Genomic DNA, 25,159 nt, shown 5'->3' with positions numbered 1-25,159 from the left:
TGCAATATGCAAATCTTGTTCAAATTTCAAGTCAATCAGATGAAAAATTATGATTTTAGAAATTTGACGTCAAGATGACCTTTGACCTCAAAATCAATGGGCTTCTCAGTTGAGACTACCTCTACAACTTGGTGGTTTCGTGAAGATCGGTTTGGAATTGTGACCTGTAGGTGATAAACACAGCCAGACAAACAGACAGACAGGATAACAAGCCGGTAGGCGGACATGGGTAGTCGATCAAGTCGAATTTAGTCGTTTTTCAGCCGTTACTAGCCAACAAAAGCGTCCATAGTAACGGTTCTTTCTCACACATAACTAGGACATACCATGAACCTACCATACCAGTTTCATGTATATCTGTATCATAGTCTCTGAGATATAACGAACTTTGTGTTTTTATTGTTTTCGACCAGGGTTCATTCAAAGTCTATCTTCTCCGACAGTTTTCATAGGATCCGGCTGGACATTTTTGACAATTTGGCTGAATGTACTGCCCACAGTTGCTCGTGGCCCGATTTCTGATTTTGGGAATTTTTTTTGATTTTTTTTCAAAATTTCAAAGGTCTGTTGCTAGGCAACAGATGGGTCCATAGCAACGGTTCTCATTTGCACACAACTAGGTCATGGTATGAACCTACCAACCAAGTTTCATCGAAATCGCCATTGTATTAACAGAGCACTAGACCGAACAGACATACATACAGACAAGCTGGTAGGCGGACATGGGTAGTCGATCAAGTCGAATTTAGTCGTTTTTCAGCCGTTACGAGCCAACAAAAGCATCCATAGCAACGGTTCTTTCTCACACATAACTAGGACATACCATGAACCTACCATACCAGTTTCATGTATATCTGACTCATAGTCTCTGAGATATAACGAACTTCGTTTTTTATTGTTTTCGACCAGGGTTCATTCAAAGTCTATCTTCTCCGACAGTTTTCATAGGATTCGGCTGGAAGATTTTGACAATATTGCTGAATGTACTGCCCACAGTCGCGCGTGGCTGATTTTTGATTTTCGAAAAAATAATTTTTTAAAATGATTTTTCAAAAATCTCAAAGTCCCGTTGCTGGGCAACGGTGGTGTCCATAGCAACGGTTCTCATTTTCACACAACTAGGTCATTGTATGAACCTACCCACCAAGTTTCATAGAAATCGCCATTGTATTAACGGAGCACTGGACCGAACAGACAGACAGACAAACATACCGACAGAAAAACTGATAATAAGGGTAGAACAAATTTCAAATTTTTTTGTTCGACTGGATCGACTACCCAACAGACAAGCCGGTAGGCGACATGGCTGCTCGCTCTAGATGGAAAGCTGGCCGACGCGACTAGCCGATATTCATGTACATGCAATCAATCAATTTAGCACAATAAATATGATTATCACAGCCATCTTAGTTTGCGCCCAGAAACCCGCCTTGTGAAATTTCAGGCATGTTTCCAAAGAGACTCTAACAAATGGCAGCCCTGGTAATTCCATTTATCTGTTCGCTGAAGATTTTACTTTTTTATATGATGCTGTAAGACATTCTCCTTGGGCACAAAAAAAACAGGTCCCTCGGAGGTCCAGTTTCGGAGGTATTGATTTTTTGTACACAGTCCACAATAAGTGTACGATGTACAATAAAGTATTTTAGCTGTTGCTAAGCAACGGAGGTGTGCATAGCAACCATTCATTTTTGTGTACATGCGAGCCACATTGTACACATTTCACCCAAGTTTCATCAAAACCAGACTCTTTCTCTTCGAGATATTCGCAATTAACCGTTTCTGAAATGTTCGACATGTACTCGCCCAAAACCTATCTCCTCCTACAAATATTTTTGTTGGGCTGCAAATTGGCATGAAGGGAGCTAGTATAAGATAGATTTCACACAGAACTCTAAGCTTTGATTTTTCGATATATATTTTTATTTTTTTCTATTTTTTGACCACTTTAAAGGGCCGTCGCTATGCCGTTGCTAGGGCCCGGGGTCCCATATTCGAAAGCACACGATTCCCAGAAATATTGGTCCTACCTACCAAATTTCATTGGAATCGGTTGAGTGGTTTAGCCCCTAGGCTTGACTAAAGTTTTGCGGACAGACAGACAGATGGAAATGTCCAGAATAAGGGTGCTCTTAGAGCAGCCAACATACAGACGAACATATCGACGGAAATACTGATAATAAGGGTCAACGAGATTGACTACCCAACAAAATCCACTAACCAATATACTTGAAAAATCTTAGATTTTACAAGTAAAGGCCCTGTCACACCTTGACGTTTTAGCCAGTGTATGGCAAGGTATCAAAATCTATGTAAAATGCTGGCGTACGCTGAACTATTGATGTTTTTCTCAGTTTTGGGCATATTCATAACGAGTTGGACGTATGCATAACGTATTAGTAACGTACACAGAACGTTTCGATAACTTTATAGATAACTTATACCAACGAATGCTTAGCGTGTTGTCGGCGTTCACAACCTATGCCCAACGATAGTCTAATTTATGCATAGCGCGGCAGCGTATCGCCGACGATCACGTGGCATAGCCTATTAATAGGCTGCCGCTCAACGATTGAAATCATAACCGCACTAGAAGTTGAAGTGTTAACATCACAGTCATGCCGATGAAAAAAACAAACAAAAAAACAAACCATGGAGTCTGGAACACTGACGGGTTCATCCTAAAGCCCATTTTTATATACCAATTCCCCTAAACGCTGCCAATACGCCATTATACGGTAGCTGTAAGTTAGAAACACGTTCAGTAAGTTCTGTGGTCGTCCGGAAGACGTCAAATACGTCTACATATGTCAATATGCGTTGGAGATAAGTTGCACATAGGTTCAAAGCACGTTACTCATAGGTTAGAAATAAGTTTCGGGTACGCTAAACATTACATCGACGTGTTTCGACTTATAAGTAACTTACAAGTAACGTGTGTCGACGTGTGTCAACGATCGCATAATGTGCCTACAACTTATGGCCAGGGTATGCGGAACGTGTGAGTCATATGCCGAGCACATCGGAAAATTTTGAGCATGCTTAAAATTTGTCGACGAGCTTAGCGTACTACGACGTATGCCAGCATGCTTCAGCGTGCTCTTAACGTATACAAAACTTACCCATAACATATTCGACGTGTGCCAGCGCTTTAGGCAAATTTTTCATACATCGGTATACGCTGGCTATCGTCAAGGTGTGACAGGGCATTTACAAACAGGCAGACAGATAAGGGTGAAAACAGAACCTCCTTCACCTTCGGTGGCGAAGGTAAATAAGTGTGAGATGTATCATACTACCCCGACTCCACCCAGATCAGGTCGCTCATCCAAACTCAGCAACCAGGCAAGCAGGAAACTGGTTCAGGATGTTACTCTAAATCCAACAATGACTTTGAAAGATTTGCATGACTCTTTGTCCGATTATGAGGGTCAGTGTTCATTAATTAACAAAATCCCGTTGCCTTCACAAAGGTGGCCGCTATGGACAGCTGGCAAAAAGAAGCCATTAATTAAAAATACACATCCAAAAGCTTGTATGGAGCTTGTGAAAAAGCATCTTAATTAGATTGCAGTCAAGTGGAGAAAACTTTTGTGGTCGGACAAGATAAAAATTGAACTTTTTGGGCTCAATTCAAAGCGTTATGTCTGGTACAAGCCTAACATTGCACATCACTGGGTCAACACCATGCTTGACTGTCAATCATGGTGGTGGCAGCATCGTGTTATGGGGCTGTTTTTTATCAGCAGGGTCTGGATAGAAGGATAGAATATCAGCATGTCAGGATAGAAGGGACAAGGGATGGTGCAAAATGTTGGACAATCCTTGATTCAAATCTGCTGAGTCAGCCATGAATCTGAAACTGGGTAGGAGATGTACATTTCAGCAAAACAATGATCCGAAGCATAAAGCCAAAGCCACACTGGAGTGGCTGAATAATAATAATAATAATAATAATAATAATAATAATAATAATAAAACAAGAAAACATGCAGACCACGATACTTGCAAAATCCATTAAACAAATTTGACCTCAAAAATAATTGGTAGTTGAATTCAATGACCAAATATGCAACTCCTCTTCAACTTTCAAGTCAATCTGATGAAAATTGACATTTTTAGAAATCCGGCCGATGTTGACCCTTTGGCCTATGTGGACCTCAAAAGTATTTGGTGGTTGAATTCAGTGACCTGAAATAAAAATCCTCTTCAAATTTCAAGGCAATCGGATAAAATTTTAGGATTTTAGAAATCCCACATAAGTTGTTGACTTTTTGACCCCAAAAACAATAGGCTTCTTCCTTATGCCAAACTCTACCATGTAGTGAAGTTTCGTGAAGATCGGTTTAAAATTGTGACCTGTAGGGATTGACAGACAGATAGATTAACAAAATCGACTGACCAATATACAGCCGGCCCCCGACTTACGATGGGGATACGTCCCGATAAACCCATCGTAACTTGAAAATATTGTAAGTCGAAATCACAACATTGACATCATCGACCGTTCACGCTTCGGCATGGTCCGTAACATCATCGACCGCTCATACTTCGGCACAGCCCGTGACATCGTCGACTGCTCACGCTTCGGCACGGCCTGTGACATCGTCGACCGCTCACGCTTCGGCACGGCCCGTGACATCGTCGACCGCTCACGCTTCGGCACGGCCCGTGACATCGTCGACCGCTCACGCTTCGGCACGGCCCGTGACATCGTCGACCGCTCACGCTTCGGCACGGCTCGTGACACCTCCGCCAAAATGTTAAAACCTTTCCAAAACTTTTGAAGATTCAGTCAGATTCAGTCGCTTCAATAGCCTGCGCAAATGTTTGGCGTAATTGGTATGCTTTGAACGCAGCAATTGCGCCTTGATCCATTGGTTGAATGAGTGCGGTTGTGTTCGGCGGCGAATACACAACCTTACACAGTACACTGTACTGTACACTGTAGAGTGTAGAGCAGGGGTCGGGAACCTTTTTGACTCAGAGAGCCATGACAGCAAAATATTTGGAAATCTATTTCAGTGAGAGCCATATAATATATTTTAAGACTGAATTCAACTAAATGTGAGTATAATAAGCCTCTGAATTTATTATTTTAAATAATGTTGTTATAATACTCACCATTAATGGGACTTCTGGTGCTGCATGGATTTGCTGATGGCTTTGTAGTCTGGTTGGTACTTGGTGAGGTTGAGCTTCATGCTAGCGTTGAGGCTTTCATCCGTTAGACGTAATAGTAGGTTGGACTTGATGTTTTTAAGATGCGAGAATGACTGCTCACATGCATACGTAGATCCAAACAAGGTCAATACAGCAATACTCACACGCTGCAGTGTGTGGTATGTGACAGGAAGCGCGTTCCAAGTTTTGATAATCAGCTGGTCTTCGGGTTGAAGTTTTTTCATTTCTGTCCACATGCGCTTGCTCGCCAACTCCGCTTTCTGTCGTGCGATTCTTTCCAAATCTTCATTCAGTGACTTGAACTTATTCACCCACATGTCTGAGGCCTTCAGGTCAGCCACTTCTGCTTCAAAATCTCTGACGGAGACACCAGAAATGTAACTCAGGTCGGCTGTGTTCAGTGAACACTCGTTTGGATGGGTGATGAACTTAAAAAGATGAGTGTGCTCACGAAATTCTCCAAAGCGTGCTTTGAATGACTGGAGGAGACTGGATGTGAAGCTAGCTAACTGGTGGAGATCAAAGTTTTGAGTGGGCTCACTTGCTGTGCATGCATCTTTAAATTGTCTCAGTTTTTCAAAATGTAGTAAACGACCTGTTTCAAGATCCATGATAAAGAGCTCCAGCTTGTTTTCAAAAACAAACACGGCTTGTTGAAGCGATAACACTGTATTTCCAATGCCTTGCATTTTCACGTTGAGCTGGTTCAGATGTTCAGTCATATCCACGAGATAGTAAAACTTGAGGAGCCACTCAGTTTGGCTAGCTCAGGATGCTCAATCCCTTTCATTTCAAGGAAAGTCCGGATTTCGTTCAGGCAAGCCGCAAAACGGCTAAGCACCTTCCCTCTTGACAACCAACGCACATTGCTGTGCAAAAGCAGACCGTGATAGTTATTTCCAACTTCATCCAGCAGTGTTATCAACTGGCGACCATTTAAGGCTCGGGCAACAATAAAGTTGATCACACGAATGACCAGCGACATCACTTCGCCAAGCTGCCCATCACACATCTGAGCACAAAGTGCCTCCTGGTGTAGAATGGAATGGAAACTTAGGATGGGTCTATTTTCATGTTCACGGAGAAGCGCCACAAATCCTTTGTTTTTCCCCACCATACACGGAGCACCATCAGTACACACTGAGATAAGTTTATCCAGAGGTAGATTTTTTTTCTTGAGCGAACTCCATGAAAGACTTGAATAAATACTCACCTCTTGTGGACCCTTTTATTGGCAGAACAGCAAGACTTTCTTCGCGCAGTGTATCACCAGCAGCATATCTTGCAATCACACTGAACTGCGACAAATTGCTTATGTCTGTTGCTCATCCAAAGCCAGGGAAAAGAACGGCGCTGTATTTATGTCCTTCACTTGCGTTTCCTCCACTTGGTTTGCCATCATGATGGTACGATCATGAACAGTTCTTGCCGATAGAGGCATGTCTTGTATCCGTTTGATTATCTTGTCTTTGTTCGGAAGATCATCAAAAAGTTCATTGGCAACATCCAGCATGAACGTTTTAGCATCCTCGCCATCTGTGAATGGTTTTCCGTTCCTCACTATTGCTAAAGATCCAGCAAAGCGAGCGGAATTATAGTCACCTTGCCGGGTCCATACGCGGAGTTGCTGCTGGCTGGCTTGCACCCTGCTCAGTAGCTCTTGGCACGCTTTCTTTCTGCCGTCTCCCGCAGGGTATTTTGATGCAAAGGTAGCATGGCGTGTGTGGAAGTGCCGCTTTATATTCGACCGTTTCATCGATGCAATTTTGTCATTGCAAATTAGACACACCACAGAACCTGCTCTCTCCACAAAGGCGAATTCTTCAGCCCATTCGTCCTGAAATGTACGATACTCCTCATCTTTTTTTCTTTTCGCCATCTTCTTCATCGAAGGGTTAGCTTTAAGCAAGTGAGAGAGAGAGGGAGATGTTGACCCAACTGAGGCTTGGCAAATAGTGAGTCTGGCTGGCCTGTGCACGGGCTTATATACTCGAGAGGTGCAGCGCGGCCGGCCGACTCTGGGATGCTGTCACCTCAGCGGTGGCGCGTGATTGGTCGAGATGAATTCCGCTACGCGTGTCGGCGGCGGCACGTCATCGGAGGAACCGAAATCACGAGTCACCTCGGCCGCATGACTGGACGAAACAAAAACCGCTTCAGCCAATTCGGAGGCGTTTTTTCTTCTCTCCTTCTGGCAAGTTCAGCCCTGCACGTGAATGAAGCACGACACCATTCAAACTATAGGTAAAGCTTCCGCGAGAAATATTGGGCTTTCAAAGTTTCAAACTCCAATTTTATCTGCGAGCCAGATGCAATCATCAAAAGAGCCACACCTGCTCGCGAGCCACACGTTCCCGACCCCTGGTGTAGAGTATCGGTTGTTTACCCTCGTGATCGCGTGGCTGACTGGGAGCTGTGGCTCACTGCCGCTTCCCAGCATCGCGAGAGAGTCTCGTACCGCATGTCGCTAGCCCGGGAAAAGATCAAAATTATAAGTACGGTTTCTACTGAATGCGTATCGCTTTCGCACCATCATAAAGTCGAAAAATCGTAAGTCGACCCATCGTAAGTCGGGGACCGGCTGTACTTGAAAAATCTTCGATTTTGCAAGTAATAGATGTTCTTGAGTGGCCCAGTCAAAGTCCTGACTTGAACCCAACTGAACATTTATGTCGAGACTTGAAGATGCAGTCCATCGATGATCCCCATCAAACTTGGCAGAATTGAAAAATTTTCATGTGAAGAATGTGCAAATATTTCACTATCTCGCTGTGCAAAGCTGGGAGAGACCCACCTCTTTGGGTACCCCAAAAGACTCATAGTTGTCATTGCTGCAAAAGGTGCTTCCACCAAGTACTGACTTAAGTGGCTGAATACTTTTACAACCAGTGAATTTTTATTTCTACATGTTTTATGCTGACATGTAACATTCCTGACATGTAACCTCCTTCATCGATAACAATATTTAGTTTTACCTCTTCAGTTATGAATAAAAAAGTTCATTTGGAAAAATTGTTTCTACATAATTTGTAATTTATCTCGATGTGGTATTATTGGAAGATGATAAATACTGTTGCGGGCCGGGGGTCGGGTGAGAAGACCACCAGGGGGGGAAGCTATCTTTGGTTCCCACCAGACTCCCTGGAGTTGTAGGCCATCGCACATGGATAATTCCGTGACGCTGCGGGTGGCTAACCAACCGTGGACGCTAATAATCCAACCGCGTGACCTAGGGTCCTCCCGTCTATGGGTTAACCGGGCTACCTAATTAATCACTTGATTTAATTACCGGGGAAGACACCCTCGGTACGCCTTGTCCGAACTGGATCACTTTACCGGACCGGATGCAGCCAAGCGACACTGCCGAGGATGTCCTGCCAAAAGGAAGGGATTGTTGGGAATAAAGTCCTGGCTAAGCTAGAATTCGGACCGTGCTGGATCAATGAAAGAATAGACAAAAACGAGCTGGGAACATTTCTAATGATAATTTATTTACAAGCAGCCAAAGAAAGTTATGTGGCACAGTGAAGATTTATTGTTGTGTGTAATGCAACGATAGAAAGAAGCATGAGGTGCGACAATTACACAAGGAACTTGCAAAAGCAGACACAGAGCAGACTTAACATGAAATAATAATCTTCTGCAATCTTAACTTATGAGGGCAGGCGCCAGGACACACACACACACACACACACACACACACACACACACACACACACACACACACACACACACACACACACACACACACACACACACTCACTCACTCACTCACTCACTCACTCACTCACTCACTCACTCACTCACTCACACACACCGATGAAGAGGAGTTAATGAAAAGAAAAAGGAGGAGAGGAGATGAGGCTAATGGTCTCTCAATACTTTGCACGATTGCCCGATCGCGTCATCACCAATACGTTTTGGGGGGATGCTCAACTGGGCGATACCTCCCTGACAACTGGCACGCCGTCTCTTGCTTCGTGGCACTTCATGCAGCTAGCGTTGGTCCAGAGAATGAGATGCCATCAGGCATGAAGGGAGGGACTTGGGTGGAGAAGGTGGAGTCGGGAGCCGAATGGGTGGAGAATACGGAGGCGAGAGTGAGTGGGCGGAGTGGTAGACAGGACCAGGTGGGTGGGTGGAGTCAGTGATATGTGGGCGGAGAAGGGCGGAGAAGTGGAGGCAGAGTCACAGGCGATGACGGGCGGGTGAAGAAGGCGGAGAGATCGATCCCAGGCTGGGCAGAGAATGGGACGAGCCGATAACAGCGATAGGCAAGACACCAAAACTGGAACTAGAACTGCGGACGGCCTTGCCACCCGTCCTTTATAGACCCTGGAGTGCAGGGTGGGGCCATTACCCCAACGCGATGTGTCACCCAAATTGGCTGCTCTGATTGGGCCCAGACCACTGCGTGGCCCGGCGATGCTAGCCGGAAGCGGCTCCACTCCACTTTCCGGCAAGATAACTCCAAGCTGCGGAATTGTCTTGCTCCGATCCCCATGATATGAATCGCCTCGCACCAAACTCCATGATTATCTATCAGTGAATATAGATCTCTGATCTATCTCTGATCCTACATTGAGAAATATCATAAATGGTATCGTGACAAGCGAAGACATCAACGTGCATGAATATGAAGCTGTTGGGAACAAAATCATCGAGAGAATGATTGGACAACCTGTGTTTTCCTTCTCCATCAAGAGGACAGAGAAAGCAAAGACCCTGGGAAATTCTAATGCTCTCCAGATTGCTCCTCACAGAACCATAGACTCCAGTGTGCTATTCCAGCGATTCCTGGTGGTATCCCAGATCGGTGATTTGTCACTTGAGGACGTGATGAGTTTTGAGCTCAGTCCATACCCTCCATCCCTCTTTGAGGACAACAAGATCTTGAGGAAGGCCGACAAACCTCAACTCGCTCAAGCCATCAATGACCACTGTACCAAGGCACTGGCATGTGAAGGAGTACCTGACACCACACCTTCAGCACACCTTAAGACTGAAAGGTCTGTTCTTGATGGTGGATCCTTGCTGCACAAGCTCAAGTGGAAGAAGGGAGATGCATATGGCAAAATAGCCAGAGCATATGCGGACTTCACAACAAAACACTATGGGACAGCAACTGTTGTCTTTGATGGCTATGGTGCAGGCCCTACGATAAAGGATAACACTCAGCAGAGACGGGGACAAGCCAACAGCGATCCGACTGTGAACTTCACCAGAGAAACTGAATTTGACGGAAAGAGAGATTAATTCCTATCTGTCGGCAGTAACAAGCAACAGCTGATCACCTTAATAGGTGATCAGCTGAAGAAAGTGGGCTGCACAGTTATTCAGGCAGAAGGGGACGCTGATGTGGACATTGCCAAGACAACCGTAAACAGCACAATTCTGCATTCCACCACACTAATCGGAGAGGACACAGATTTGTTGATGCTTTTGCTCCATTACTGTATACCGGATGGAAAACCACTATATTTCAGATCAGACAACCAGTCAAGAAGCAATCTGAAAGTATATGACATCAATCGGATGAAGCATCTTCTTGGGAATAAGTTGTGCACTCAACTATTATTCCTGCACGCCTTCACAGGATGTGATTCAACATATCGTGTGTATGGCATTGGGAAAAAATCAGTCTTTCAGAAACTCGTGGAAGATGATCAAGGCCTCCAGTTGTGTGCAGATACATTCACTTCGAGAGGCGTCAGCCACGCTGAAATAAAGAAACTTGGCAGCCAAGTGATGGCCGTTATATTTGGTGGGGAGAACACAAGTTCTCTGGCAGCCATGCGTTACAAGATATTCACAAAGAAGGTCGCTGCTGCTAAGTCTTTCGTTACACCTGAACGTCTTCCCCCAACGGAATCTGCCACCAAGTTTCATTGTCTCCGAGTGTACTACCAGGTCATGGTTTGGATGGGGATGGAGGATGACCTCGATCCTCTGGACTGGGGCTGGGGACTTGAAGACAATCGATTTGTACCTATCATGATTGCCATGAATGCTGCACCAGACACTCTTCTGAAGATGATACACTGCAACTGCACCACAGCTTGTGACACACCCGTTGCAGCTGCAGAAAGAATGGGCTTCCCTGTACATCTGCATGTGGATCATGCCAAGTGACGTTTTGTGACAATCCACTAAATCAAGGCTCTGAGGAACTTGAGGACATTGATGAGGACTGAAATTGTAACCTAAACTGCCATTATGTAATGTTCACAAATAAATGTTTCACTGGCACCAGGTGTTCAGTGATTTTGATTCAGATGGAAAATTTGTTTAATTTTGCCGCCATCTTGGATTTCATGTTAAATACTGATCAAATCTAAATTTTATTGACACCAGTGGATTGCTGATCCATTAAAACCTGGACCAGAACCAACAATTATGTTTTTATCACAATTATTGAAGAAGTTATAGCTGTTTTAGTTATTTCAAAGCCCGGTGGCGGCCATCTTGAAAACGACTGTTTTAACCCATTTCCGGATGTCAGATTTTGGTCGACTTTTTTTCTGTTGATCAGTACATCCAGTAGGAATGAAAACCACTTAAAAACCTTTTGTTGCAATTTGTTGTGGGTCAGGTGGTATTTTGACCCGACTCGATATGAATTGGCTTTTACCGATCTCCCGGACCATGCCCCGGCGACCGGCCGAGGGTCGTGTCGACCCCGCATGCCCACCCCGGCACCCCCGATTAGCGCTGATAAATGCTTGCTCCACGATGCGCCACGCGGCCCGGCCACCAGCATTGACCGACTGTAAGGTGTTCGGGTAAACTCATGCACAGACGGTAAGATGTTAGGATAAATCCATGCACAGACCAGAACAAGATGTTTGCCATCCGTGCCCTGCTCTGTATGATAATAAGGTGTCGAGCTAAGCACAGGTCCACCCGCCATTGAGCATGCCGCGTACATTCCACATGGATCCGCCATCAGGCACGTGGCCAGTGCTCGCCTTTGCCCGATTCTGCTATCGTGTGTGCGGGGCCAACCCCGATCTGTGTCAGGAATTGAGGGGAAGGATCGGTTATAATAATTAGATGGAGATTTGGAATGAAAAAGAATACAGATATAATTATCAGATGGAGAAATGGAGGGAAAAGAGGATGCCGATATAATTAAGTCCATTATATCGATCGTCCATTTTTCATTTCCATAGTCCATTCCAGATGCGAAATCGTCCATTTTCAAAATCTATCTCCTCCGCTGTTTATGATCCGAACTTCGAAATTCCTTCGGATTCTGATAATATGGAACAATATCTAAATTTGGTCAGGCCGGTTTTTTGAAATTCGTCCTGGTTATCGAGCCACGTGTCTTCAAAGTTGGAAAAATCATCGATGTGATACGGTCAAAAAAATTTCGCCTGATCTTGATGAAACTTCGTATATAGGATCCACAACAACAGAGCTTCAGAGATGACCGTCACCCTCAACCGGGGGTAATTTGTTTTCTATTATCGGCCCCTGACGATGTAGTTATTGGCACCAAGCTGCCAGCCACGCTCTCGCCGATATCGGGTCATTTGCTTCTGTGTTGTGAAAAACAACATCCGTGCAGCCTCTTTAAGAGATATTCTTTCGTATGCCTTTTCAATGCAACCAGAAATCTCATCCCAGATCATTGGAAACGTCAGACGATCATCTCGAGCTTGTGGCAGGGATTCCTCAAAGGTATTGCTGTATCCTCGCAGCTGTGCTGTCGATGCTCATGTGGTGTTGTTGCGGCTTTCTATTCCCCTCCCCCGACCATGGCATGTGCTGCACGTGTTGGCCTCTGTGAGGACGCATCCAGTTGAGGGTGTGGCTGCAGATTTTACAGGTGGCTGTCTGAGTGCAGTGTCTGCTTTGATTTATTTCAGGAAGAAGAGGAAAAGTAGGAATGAAGATAGAGATATAATCAGACCTAACCATGAGATACACACAATGCACTGTCCTGTTATCCCACTAAACAAAAGAGAAGGGACTATCTGAACATATATTTATGGAATAACTGTCTCGGGACTGCTGTATGATGGTTGCGATTGCTTTGGAGGGATGCGGTTCCGAGAACCGCAACAATACTTTTGCAGGTCACTGTATGTAGTCCAAAAACAAACCGGGTTTTATATACACAGTGAAAATTCTCACATGCGAAATTCTGACATCCGAAATATCCTAAAATCCAAGGAAAATTTGAAAAATAACCACAAACACTTCCACACATTCGTAGATTCAAACTTCCCAGCAAAATGGCGTTTGAGTTTACGAAGACTGCCGCTCCCTCGTCCTGTGCCTGTTTGTTTTAACCTGTTGGCTGTTACTCCATACTGTTCACAAGGTATTGCTGTGTTTTTGCTTTAGTCTGCCCTCATAATATCATCCAACAGCATCCAAGTGATGATGCAAATTCTGGTGGTGTGAAGCGGAAGCATGTTACACTTAGATTTATAGAGAAAGTTGAAATTCTGTAGAAATTAGATAACTGCAGAAAAAGAGAAAATGGATCTCTTAAATGCTTCCAAAATACTTGCTGCGGATCCTGAGTGAGCACTATGTTGTTGGTAATACTACTATATATGATATGTGGTGGTGTTGATATAAAAAGGAAACGTGATAAGCTGTTAAAGTTTTATGCGACTAATGATACAAATAAGAACATTGTTAAGCAGAAAACCTTGCATGAAACTCGACCTCAATAAAGTTGTTTATTAAGTGAGTCGTGAGTTTTTGCCAGGCTGGTGTGAGAAATTTAAGTTATGCCATGGCATTCGATACGTGAAAACGAGTGGTGAGAAAGTGCCTGCAGATAGAGGCCCCTGAAAAGTACATAGGTATTTTTTTTCCACTTTTATTGCAAGATGAGAATTTAACTCTTGAACAGATTTGGGGTCATTTGGGGTCTGATCCATCCTCCACTACCTCTCATTCCTTCCCACATCCATAATTTGTACAAGTCTCCCTCTATTTTTGTCCTTTAACCCTGCTGTTGGTGTCCTCCCTTCTCTACTGCTCCTGTTCTGTTGCATCTTGATCCATTCAGTGTTATCGTTCTTCTATGAGCCTTGACTTTGTGCACAAAAAAATGAAATTAATATTCTACTATAAGGGCATTCAGTAGAACACATACCTCTGCCACGTAATGCCTGATCCACCAGAACCTATCGGGCCCAATACATTGTTGAAATATCATGCTATACAGTACTATATCGTTTTTGGCCCAATCTCTCAATGGTGAAGAATCACTTTAAAAATTCCAGTTGTCAGATTCGGATCCGGATCTTCACCAAAATCTAATCAGTTGGTCCTTGTCACACACCGAACCTCTCCACAAAATTTCATCCGGATCCTTCCAAAACTTTTTGAGATATCCTGTGCACAGACAAACAGACAATCAGACAGAAAGGAGTGAAAACATAACGTCCTCCTCCTTTAGTGGCGGAGGTAAAAACTGAAAAATTATGTAATCTGAATACTGTTTGGTCCCAAGGAGGTCTGATTTGAGAGTTTTCACTGTGTTAGATTGTCCGAAAATTAGCTGCTTTGAGAAAGTCCCAATGTATATCCAATCACAACGAGTTTCGCCTACAAGCAAAAACCCTCACTGTTAATTTCTGAGTAAGATGGATAAAATTAGAACTGTGCAGTTAACATATGCTCAATCTCCACGCTGAAAAGTGTGATGTACTGAAAGATGTGCTGCTTAGTTGTGCAGACGTGCAAGTGTTCTAAGTGGCAGTTAGGTGCTAATTTTCTTCATGTAGTTTTATATCAGTTTATTAGTAGTAGCTTTCACCAGATGAGCTGTGTGAAAGGCAGCTGGCAAATGTTGATATCTATTTCCCCCTGTGGAGCATTGCATGTGTAAGAGATCATTTCCTGCTCAATATGATGCTGTGAGATTACCGAATTGGATTTCTTAACTGAACGTCATGCCGCTTGCCAATATATTTTGAGTTCGTTCTTTTCTAGAAGCTTTTCAAATGATAAGAAATCCAAATCTCAGTGCCAGTGTCATGATCTGATCAGAACTAAGAAGTGTTTATGTAGATGGCATTAACAGTTTCAAAGCAGCCACCCTTAAATATAGTTTGTCAGATTTGGGGTCATAAACATGGGCTCTGGGTCGACAGCACAACTCAGAGGTGGTGTCCTTAGCTTTGTGTTGCATGAACTCCAATAATTATGTTTTTTTACGAGTTCGTCATATTTTCTGTGTTCCTTGGTAAAATTTCCCATCTCTTAATTGTTTCCAAAATAGCTTCACAAGAATCGCGATTATCCATCACTTGGATGGCACACGTCCACCTTTGCCCAATGTCATGCTCGTGTCCTATGTTTGATGCACTGCTGTAGTTGATGCATGATCATTGATCGGCCCAATTTTGGCCTATCATTTCAGTCGACTTTAGTCAGTTGGTTTGTTTTGATTTTGGTCGATCAGATTTGCTGCGAAAGATGCCATTTTATTCTTCCTTCATGTGGATAAATGCCGACAAAGAGAACCAGTGAAGAAGGAATATTTTGCGCATAAAAATCAACAAAGAGCAACAAACGGCATCAGCCCACACGTCCAAAAACCTACTCCTCTGCTCTTGCTCACCCTCTCTCTGTTCTATTATTTGCCCTCTCATTTGCTCAAGGTCATCTGCCATCTGCATGAAAATCAGAAAACATTACCGCCCTGCATTAAAAAGGTACAAAAACAGATCCCTGCAACTACAGACCAATCAGCCTTCTCCCAATCATCAGCAAGGTTATGGAATCCATCATTGCTTCAGACATTAAATCCTTCCTCTTCTCCAATGGCCTGATTTCCGATCATCAATTTGGTTTCAGACCAGGTCACTCTACCCTGGATATGCTGCTTCTGCTCTCCCAACAATGGATGGAGGTACTCAATGCCAGAAATGATATCAGAGCCATATCCCTCGACATATCGTGTGCTTTTGACATGGTCTGGCACACTGCCCTGCTCACCAAACTCTCTTCCGATGGTATCCAAGGCCATCTCCTGCTCGCAGACTTCCTCTCCTGTCACAGCCAACATGTGGCCCTAAATGGAGTTCTCTCATCCCCTCTTCCTGTCCAAGCATGGAGTTCCTCAAGGCAGCGTTCTGGGCCCTGTTCTTTTTCTGGTTTTCATCAATGATCTCTCCGACTCTCTGGAAAATCCTCTATTTCTCTTTGCCGACGACTCCACCCTCTGCCGTATCATCTGACATCCCTCAAACCGGCAAGCAGCTGCTTCTTCTCTCTCTGCAGATCTGGATAAAATCACAAACTGGTCCAACACGTGGAACATGTTTTTCGATCGTGACAAATCTCACACTCTCACTGTCTCTCCGAAAGGACCGTTTGGACCCCCCCCCCTCCCAACTACTTTCTCAACAATCCTTTGGAAGAAGTCCTTTTATTTAAGCTTCTGGGTCTCACTATCTGCCATGATCTTTCCTGGGAAAGCCACATTTCCAACCTGGCCTCCAAAGCCAGTCACCGACTGGGAATCCTCCGTCGTGCAAAGTCCTTCCTCGGCCCACCTGAGCTCCTGACCACTCACAAAGCTTTGGTCCACAGCTTTATGGAGTACTGCTCACCCTTTTGGGCTGGTGCTCCTGCCTCTCACCTTTCTTGGCTTCACGCTGTGGAAACCAAGGCATTTCGGATCATTGGTATCTCCCGTGATGAGGCTGAGTCTTTGGGCCTCTCATTCTCTCACCGCAGACAGGTCAGTGGTCTTTCTGTCTTCTACCATCTCCTCTCCTCCGGTCTCCCCCCCCCCGCTCTGTCTGCGATTTGTCCCCACCATATTTGCGCAGGGCGCTCAAGGTCCGCCAACAACCCCCTTCTGGTAAAACTACCAAAATCACAAATCAAGGCTCACCTTCACTCTTTCATTCCTCTTTTTTTTCCCGCCTTTGGAATAAACTTCCACACACTCTTCAATCCCATTCTTCCCTCCAGGCCTTGAAAACTGCTGTTCACCACCACCTCTTATCTTCCCCCATCCAAATCCTCGATCTTTTCTACACCCGTTAATCCACCCCAAATCCACCTCCTTCAAATTCCCTGCTTTCCTTCCTGAAAGTCCCTGTAATGTCCATCTTGTATACCCCATGTTCCCTGCCCCATCCCTCTCCCTTCCACAGATCTCCTAATGTCTCTGTTCCCCACTGTTTTGTCCTTCCCACTCCCACCCCTCTTGTCTCCTGCCCCCCTTGCCGTGTGGTGTGTGTTAGCTCTCATATGAGCCTCGACAAGGTGTACAAAAAATAAAAAAGAAGGCAAGAAAGTATTGTTGCAAATACACCATGGCCCTTGAGCTTCCCAGCATTATGGAGAGCAAAAAGGGACCACAGTTTGCGTTTTGTTAGCCGTGCCCGAAAGACGATCCGATTAGCCATGGAGGGAACAATGACTTCAGTGTCATCTTCATTCTTATATGAACTCTGAATCCTCGCATCCATTTTACCAGCTGCTATTCAAACCTCCATATACCTAAGTGGCTGGATTTTTCTACAGGGAGCTGAAGGTGGGGGACCCGAAAGTCCAAGGAGCTCAGGGTTCAAAGGGTTAATCTTGAATATTATATTGGGTCCAGGAAAATGGAAATGGCAGCACTGACGAGGAATTTCGAGATAAAGTCCAGGATTACCTTTCAAGCCAGTGTGTAGATAAGTCCATGAGGGGGAGTTCAATGTTAGACCTTTTTAAAGATAATGTTCTGAATATGGTGGACAATATGTCTATAGAAGGGCTTTTCGAGACAAGTGACCGTAACATAGTGTGTGCAAGGATTCTGTCAAGAGTTGGAGTTCAGAATAGTGTAGTAGGGCTCTTATGTTCCAGAAAGTGAAAGTTTGAGAGCATAATGAGAGTTGGGTGCTTTGAATTTGGACAAACTAACAGGAAAGCAATTGGCAACAGAGAAATGGGAAATTTTCAAGGTGCAAATATGCAGTTTACAGAAGAAGTATATTCCACTGAAGTGTAACGAGGCAGGAAGGGGTGGTTGAGCAGGGATGTAAGGAGTGTGATTAAGGATAAGCAGAGGGCATTTATCAGGTACAAAATACCAAGACTGCAGTCAGGCTCATATCAGTGTCGGAGTAAACAGAGGCAAGTGTAGAAAATAACTTGGCAAGCCATAAGAAGTTATGATAAGGACATGGCTAAGAATATTAAACATAATAGCAAGGCATTCTTTAAGCACAAAAGAGGTAAAGAACAGGTTAAGAGAAGTGTAGGACCATTGAGGAATACTACAGGGAGGATAGTTAGTGATAAAAGTGAGATGGTAGCCTTGTTATATAGTTATTTGCTTCAACATTTACACAACAGTCAGATAAATTACTCATAGCTGAGATGTAAGAAGTGAGGAATGGCTTTTAGAGGAGTTCCAGGTTGGAGTGGAGTAGCTTGGAAGTAGGCAGGAAATCTAAGAGGAGATTAACCTCCAGACCGGATAGTATGCATTGAAGTGTATTGAGGGAGATGGTGGAGAATCCTGATAAACATGATGTTAGCTGATATTTTTAACAGCTCATCAGAGTTAGGATGGGTACGAGAGGATTGGAGAATGGCAAGCATAATATAAGCTTCCTTTAAAGAAACTTCAATGCAGGAGAAGGCCATTATGCCGATCATAGCCTGTATCTGGAATGATGATAAAAAGCATGATATTAGCCGATAAAGATCTCTTCAAACTCCCCACCCCCCACTGCACTCCATGGTGATAAACTCTTAGATTAAATCAATGTTGTGTTGATAGATTGCAGGAATGGTGGGGACAGATAGCCTTCTCCTGTGTCAAAGTTCCATGTGTTGCATCGTACATGAAATATTTTTGGAATTAAACAGTAAAATTGCATTTCACTGGTATTGTGTTGTATTGTTTATGAGCAAAGCAATAACAAGGGGGGTTCTGTAAATAATGCATGTGCACACTGTCGAATTTCACACTTGTTTTTTCTTGGAGATCTCCTCGGTTTCACCCACTTGCAGTTGGAGTCTCTGGAGCGATCTGGTCTGAGTTTAAAATCCATGCCCAACTATAAGCTGTTATCCTAGTGCTTTGCAGTGGGCATTGCATCAGTGAGTGTGCTGTCCTTTGGAGGGAGCGTTAAGCCAGCTGTTGCTTCCTGATAGCATTCACTTGTGTATACCAATGATCCCATGGCACCTTTAGTAAAGAGTAGGCTATTGCAAGGGCTTTGAGAAGCAAGCATTGTGAGATAATAGGCTTTTATTCAGGTAAATGCCAACTCATAAGTCCCACTGGATTCTCCACAGGTTCTGTGCCGCGTTTCATATGCTTCAGCCGCTGATGTGGATCAGGCGGTAGAGGCAGCCAAAGAAGCATTTGAGGAGGGCGAGTGGGGCCGCATGAATCCACGGGATCGGGGACATCTTTTGTACAGGTGAGGTATAATATTGTACATACCCATTGAGTCACTAACAATAAGTGGAGGATTATTATCAATCGCTTCAATCTTCTTCTTTAATCACCACAATTATTCACACATTCTTATGGGGTTGGCCAGGGGAAGTTTGGCTCGAGTCTTTCACGAACAAGCTGGCCAGGCCTGTCGTTTGACTGAGGTTAAGGCGGGAATTTGGAATTTGGAATTTGGAATTTGTTTAGGGTGCCGGCAATAGCTTGCCTACTCTTCGCAAAGGACATCATGGGATCCTTAACATCCACCAACTAATGCCAGCAGACAGGATGCCAGTTTAATGTCCATCCGAGGGACAGCACACAAATTGATGAATGACACACCGGGATGAGAGTTTATAGCTGGGTTGGAATTCAAACCCAGACTAGACAGCTTAGATGCTCGTTTGCATACCTCTGGGCCATCTTGCCAGCCCTTATGAATCCTTTTAAGTCACAACAAATGTTGATATTCTGATCACCCTATTACAGCCGAGATATAGGTTGTTCATTACCCTCGCCAAAGGAGAGGGTATTGCATTTGGGTCCGTTTGTTTGTTTGTCTGCACAGAACTTTCGTGTTTTTCTCCACAAGCGCTTGTTGGATTGTGACGAAATTTTCACCATCGGTGCGACTACTCGTGTAGAATATTTTAACGATACTTGTGACATCATAGGTCATGTAGTGTGGCAGCCATGTTGGAAACATGGGAAAAATTTGGACCTCTGTATCTCTGAAACCGCACCAAGGAAAAAATTGAAACATGGCAAGTACTCCTCATGTGGAATGAGTGTGATTTTTATTTTTTACTTTAATGACATCATAGATACCTTAGTTATGACATAATTGCATATGTTGAACGGTACATCTGATCAGCATGGAAATTTTTGAGGGTCATCTCGGGATAAAATGGTCCACAGGAAGAAAATATGATGATGGCATTGGTCACATGATTTGGCAGCCATATTCTTTTATTTAAAAAAAAACCTTCAAACATTTTCTCCTCTGAAGTGGCTGAACAGATCGAGGCAAAACTTTATACTTATGACCGCCTATCCATGAGGAACAAAAGGTTCACACATATGATGTCATAGGTCACATGGTTTGGTAGCCATATTGGATTTGCCCTAAAACTTATAAAAATCTTCTCCAATAAAAGAACTCCCAAATCTTCTCCCAAGTCTTGGGGATACTTGGGTATTCACTAATAATTTATGTCACATGGTCTGGCAGCCATATTAGATTGAACAAAAATCTTCAAATAATTATTTCTCTTGAACCACTTAATCAACAGGAAACTTCGCAGTTATGATCTAATATATGTTTTAAATTTCAACCTGATCAGACGCATGGTCTGACAGCCGGAATTATTTAATTTTCTTAATCTGGGTTCTTTTTGATTTTTATTTATTCATTTATTAATAAGGCTCACTTTGCTGAAGGTATATGTGCAGCAGCTGTAAGACAAATACTATCCAGGTTCCTCCTGATGACTTCATCTTTGCTTTTTGCTTGTTTGGGTTTCTTTTGATGACTCCAATGCAGGACTCCAATCCTTTGGTCTTCCATTTGATTTGAATTGAATTTATTTTAATCCCATTCTAAATTCAACTGAGTAATAATATACATCATGGGTCAGGGTCAGGTGTCTGATCAAAGCGGGGTTGCGTCAAAGCAGGATGTCTTGGTACCTGTTCAGCACTACCAGCAGTTGTAAAGTGGCAGTTCTAGTTTTTTTTCTCCTTCCCTTCATACACATGAGTGACAGCAGAGGGCACCAACTGCAAATGATTCGGCAAAGGATGGGCTGTTTTAACCATCCTCCATAACGGGTTCTTTTAACCATGGGAACTTGAATCCTATGATAATTTTCCCCCTTATTTACCTTTAATATCTGCATATTATTATTTTCTGTGCCTGGAAAGAACCTTGAGAAATGCTTTTATGAACACAAGAAATTATCCTGTTGGAATGAAATTAAGCACCAGCATGCTTGCCTTGTCATTTGTGATTGTGCTGCTCGTCCACTTTGAGGATGTGCAGTCTATATCATGTCATATGATGCCATAAGAGCAGATATTTGCTATTTTAACAATGCAAGGCTCCAAAGGGTTTTGCAGGATAGCTTGGAGGTAGTACACTCACCTTTGAGCTATTGTTTATGTTCGATCTCTGACCCGACTGTAAGCTATGATCCTGGTGCTTCGCAGGCAGGGTGTTGCATCGATGCATGCATGCATACATAGTCTGTCATGTGGAATGTTAAGATGGAGACCTTTCTGCTAACATTGGTTGTTGATGGACGTCAAATATCCCACAGTGTCTTTCCCAAAGAGTTGCCCATATGCTGTTCAAATTACACATTTCTGCCCTGAATGTTACTGCTTTGAAGGCAATGGCAAACGGCCCAGTGTATTTCTTTGCTCAGGAAGCTGTCATACTGGTGTTGCTTGTGGTGTTGATCGTGGTGTTGCTGGTGTTATAATCTGGTGTTGGCTTAGTGGTTAGGGTGGTGACTTGGGATCCTAGGGTCCTGAGTTCAAGCCCTGTTTTCCGCTGAATTAACACCAGTGGGTTGACTCAGCCTGTCATCCTTCCGAGTTTGGCAAAATGAGTCCCAGTGTAGCAGCCAAAGGGCTGCACGCAAAGGGAAGGGGGTATTGACAGATTGTGGTGCAGGTATGATGGGCCGAATGGCCTCCTCCTGTACAAAAATTTTCTCATAATTTCCTTGTAGTCTTCAATAGCCTGGAAAGATAAGGGGATTAATCCAATCTCATCTAATTCTACAAAAAAAATCCTGTTCATAGCGTTGCTTTGTTGTAAAGCGACTTTAAGATTAATGTTCGAACTGGTTGGATGACAGAAATGGTGGAAGGTCGATGTACGAGTGCGAGGGTCTTTCAAAATGGTTTGAGCCTGGAACCAAAAAGGGAAAGCCTTTGACTCTTGAAATTGCACACAAACAATCCTTATTTCTGAACGAATCACGTGTTCCATTAAAGCGCTTGCTTCTCCCCTCTATGTAAAGGATTATTTAGGCCCTCGAAGGAAAATTATTTTTCTGGATCCTGTAACCAATTATCAACAGCAAAAACGACCTCATCAGACTCAAAATGGCTAATGCCTAAGAGCCCCAAGAACTGTGGTTAGTGCAGTACCTTTACCAGAGGTTCTTTCTAGTTTGGTAGGTGAATTTCCACAAGTAATGTCTAAACCAAAGGGGGATCTCAAAGACGTTCTGGTGCAGTGACAATGCGAAGGTCAGATGAGCGAGTGGGCATGAACGAGTCTGTTTGTTTGTTTGTTTGTTCCAGGCCTAGATAGACTCGGCGATGAGGAGCTGCTGAAGGAGACAGGACTTCATACATCAGAAGGGAGTTGATTACGAGGGGATATAATCGAGTTGTTTCAGATAATGAAAGGTATAGACAAAATAAGTGCAGAAAAGTTATTCAGCAGAATATACAGTGATCTGAACAGGGGACATAGGCTGATCCAAAAGAAGATGAGGGTCAGGAATGTAATATGGCAAGGATATTTCAGTCAGAGAGTATAGGTAATGCATGGAATGGTCTCCCAAGTAAGGTAGTGGTAGCATATAGAGTAGATGGGTTTAAATTGGAAGTAGATAGGTACTTGGAAGCATTGGAGATTATTAGAGGGGTGTATTAACCCAAATATTGGCAGGATGTGCAGGTCACTTGTGTGTGAATGGTGATAGTATCTGGTGTCTGTGTGTCACAGAAATAATGGGCCGAATGGCTGCCTCCTGTGCCAAAGTTCCTTTTAAATCCCCGTAAGTTGATTTTGAAATGTGCACGGCGCTTTTGACGATCGAGTGTCAATAAATTGGGTATCCACTTTGGCGGGGTCAGGGGTGATGCTTGGCTTGCGCCTACATGTTCGAAGATGGACACTCTGTTGGGAATTGAGCCAAGTGCATTTCATAATTATCATCATCAGATTCGGGGAAGAAGGTGAATTTTTAATACCCCGGTGTCTTCATTGTGATACTGAACTTTAGTGTGCGCACATGCTTAAGAAGAGCAGACTTATGGAAGGTGGAAGCACTCGTTCCACCAGTGCTTGTCTAATTTGGACTTGAATTCATTTGTCATCTTGGCTTCAACTACTTCCTGTTCCAGTTCCAGCCATCCACCACTCGACTGCTCAACAAGCACTTCCTAGTGTCTAGTCTGTTCCTCTCATTAAATAACTTCTTTGAGTGATGTCTAACTGGCTTGAAGAAATGATTTGGATTGATGCTTTATCATTAAGAAACCATTGCAGCCTCTTCCAAGTCAAGGCATTGTAGAGCATGGTGAATAAGCTGACATAGGGCTGACTCGGGGGCTGACCAAGGATGAGGCCTTGATGAAGGATATAATTAAATAAGGCCATTAATTATATTCAAAAGGGGTGTTTGAATTAACCCAACCACACAGTTTTCATTCAGGCACTACCTTGGAGTTCCCTTGGTATACATGCAAAGTTTGGGGCTGCTCTTGCTGGCTCTATGGTTTTGAAGTTACGGAGCGTGCGCGCGCGCACACACACACACACACACACACACACACACACACACACACACACACACACACGCATTTATTATTATTGTTATATTGAGCCTTTGTTCCACATCCATTTCTGGTTGAAACATGTTTTTTTGCATCTTTTGACGAAGTCACTGGAGGTTTACAGTTTTTCTGTCCAACTGTCTGTCCAGCTGTCTGTCCATGCATCCGTGATAGATTTTCGTTTCTGTGATAACTTAAGAACGGCTGAAGGAATCCAATTCAAACTTGGTACAAGTATGTATAATAATGTGATGATGAACCCATTCAAATTTTGGGGTAAGAGGCCAAAGGTCAGAGGTTATGTTAGGTAAAATCCTGTTACCGCGATAACTTGTGAACCAGTGATGGGATTTTGACCAAACTTGATAAAAGTATACATTATGATGTGAAGATGAACTCATGAGATTAATTTAGCATCAATAGGTCAAATGTTAGAGGTCACGTACAGTAAAAATGTTGTTATTGAAGTCGGGATTTTAACTAAACCAAGTACTTGTACCATGATACATCTGTACAGATCAGATATTGAGGTCAGATGATGTTGTGGTTTCTCGTCAAAGTTAGAAGAAGCAAAGATTTAATGTGGGCGGAGGCATATCATTCGACGTTGTGACATAAAATTATGTCAAGTTCTGGAGGTGTTTCTTCACCTTGGTATTCTTCCTCTAAGTGGCCCTCTGTTGTGCCCTTGTACCATGGTGTTGGCATATTTCCCTCCTCTCCACTTTGTTCATGAATTTATGGATTTTCTTAGATATGACTGAATCTCAGTTGACAATAATCTTGATGCTTTACGAAAGTCTAAATAATCCGATCTTGATCAAATGTCAAAATTTATTCCATCATGCAGTTAGCCACTCCATTTTAGCATTTCATCCTGTGTTGACTTTTGGTATGTTTCCCCCCCCCCCTCACACTTCATATTCAAATTAATTTTTTTAAATTTCTGGATGAATCTGATTTTGTCTT

General features: G+C 43.5%; 1 protein-coding gene across 1 annotated transcript in view; it reads left to right on the top strand.

Annotated features, from left to right (window-relative positions):
- The window catches only part of LOC147020217 (mitochondrial 10-formyltetrahydrofolate dehydrogenase-like), a 271,323-nt gene that overhangs the window by 148,541 nt on the left and 97,623 nt on the right, over window positions 1–25,159 (top strand). Inside the window, exon 12 of the mRNA XM_085893782.1 lies at window positions 19,468–19,595. Within this exon, the coding sequence (XP_085749908.1) occupies window positions 19,468–19,595 (128 nt within the window). The remainder of the gene's footprint in view (window positions 1–19,467; window positions 19,596–25,159) is intronic.

The sequence above is a fragment of the Eptatretus burgeri genome, chromosome 9 (assembly GCF_056783735.1).
Source record: "Eptatretus burgeri isolate ZD-2024b chromosome 9, Ebu_testis_v1, whole genome shotgun sequence".
NCBI classification, from domain to species: Eukaryota; Metazoa; Chordata; class Myxini; order Myxiniformes; family Myxinidae; genus Eptatretus; species Eptatretus burgeri.
This window is presented reverse-complemented; position numbering and strand designations above follow the sequence as displayed.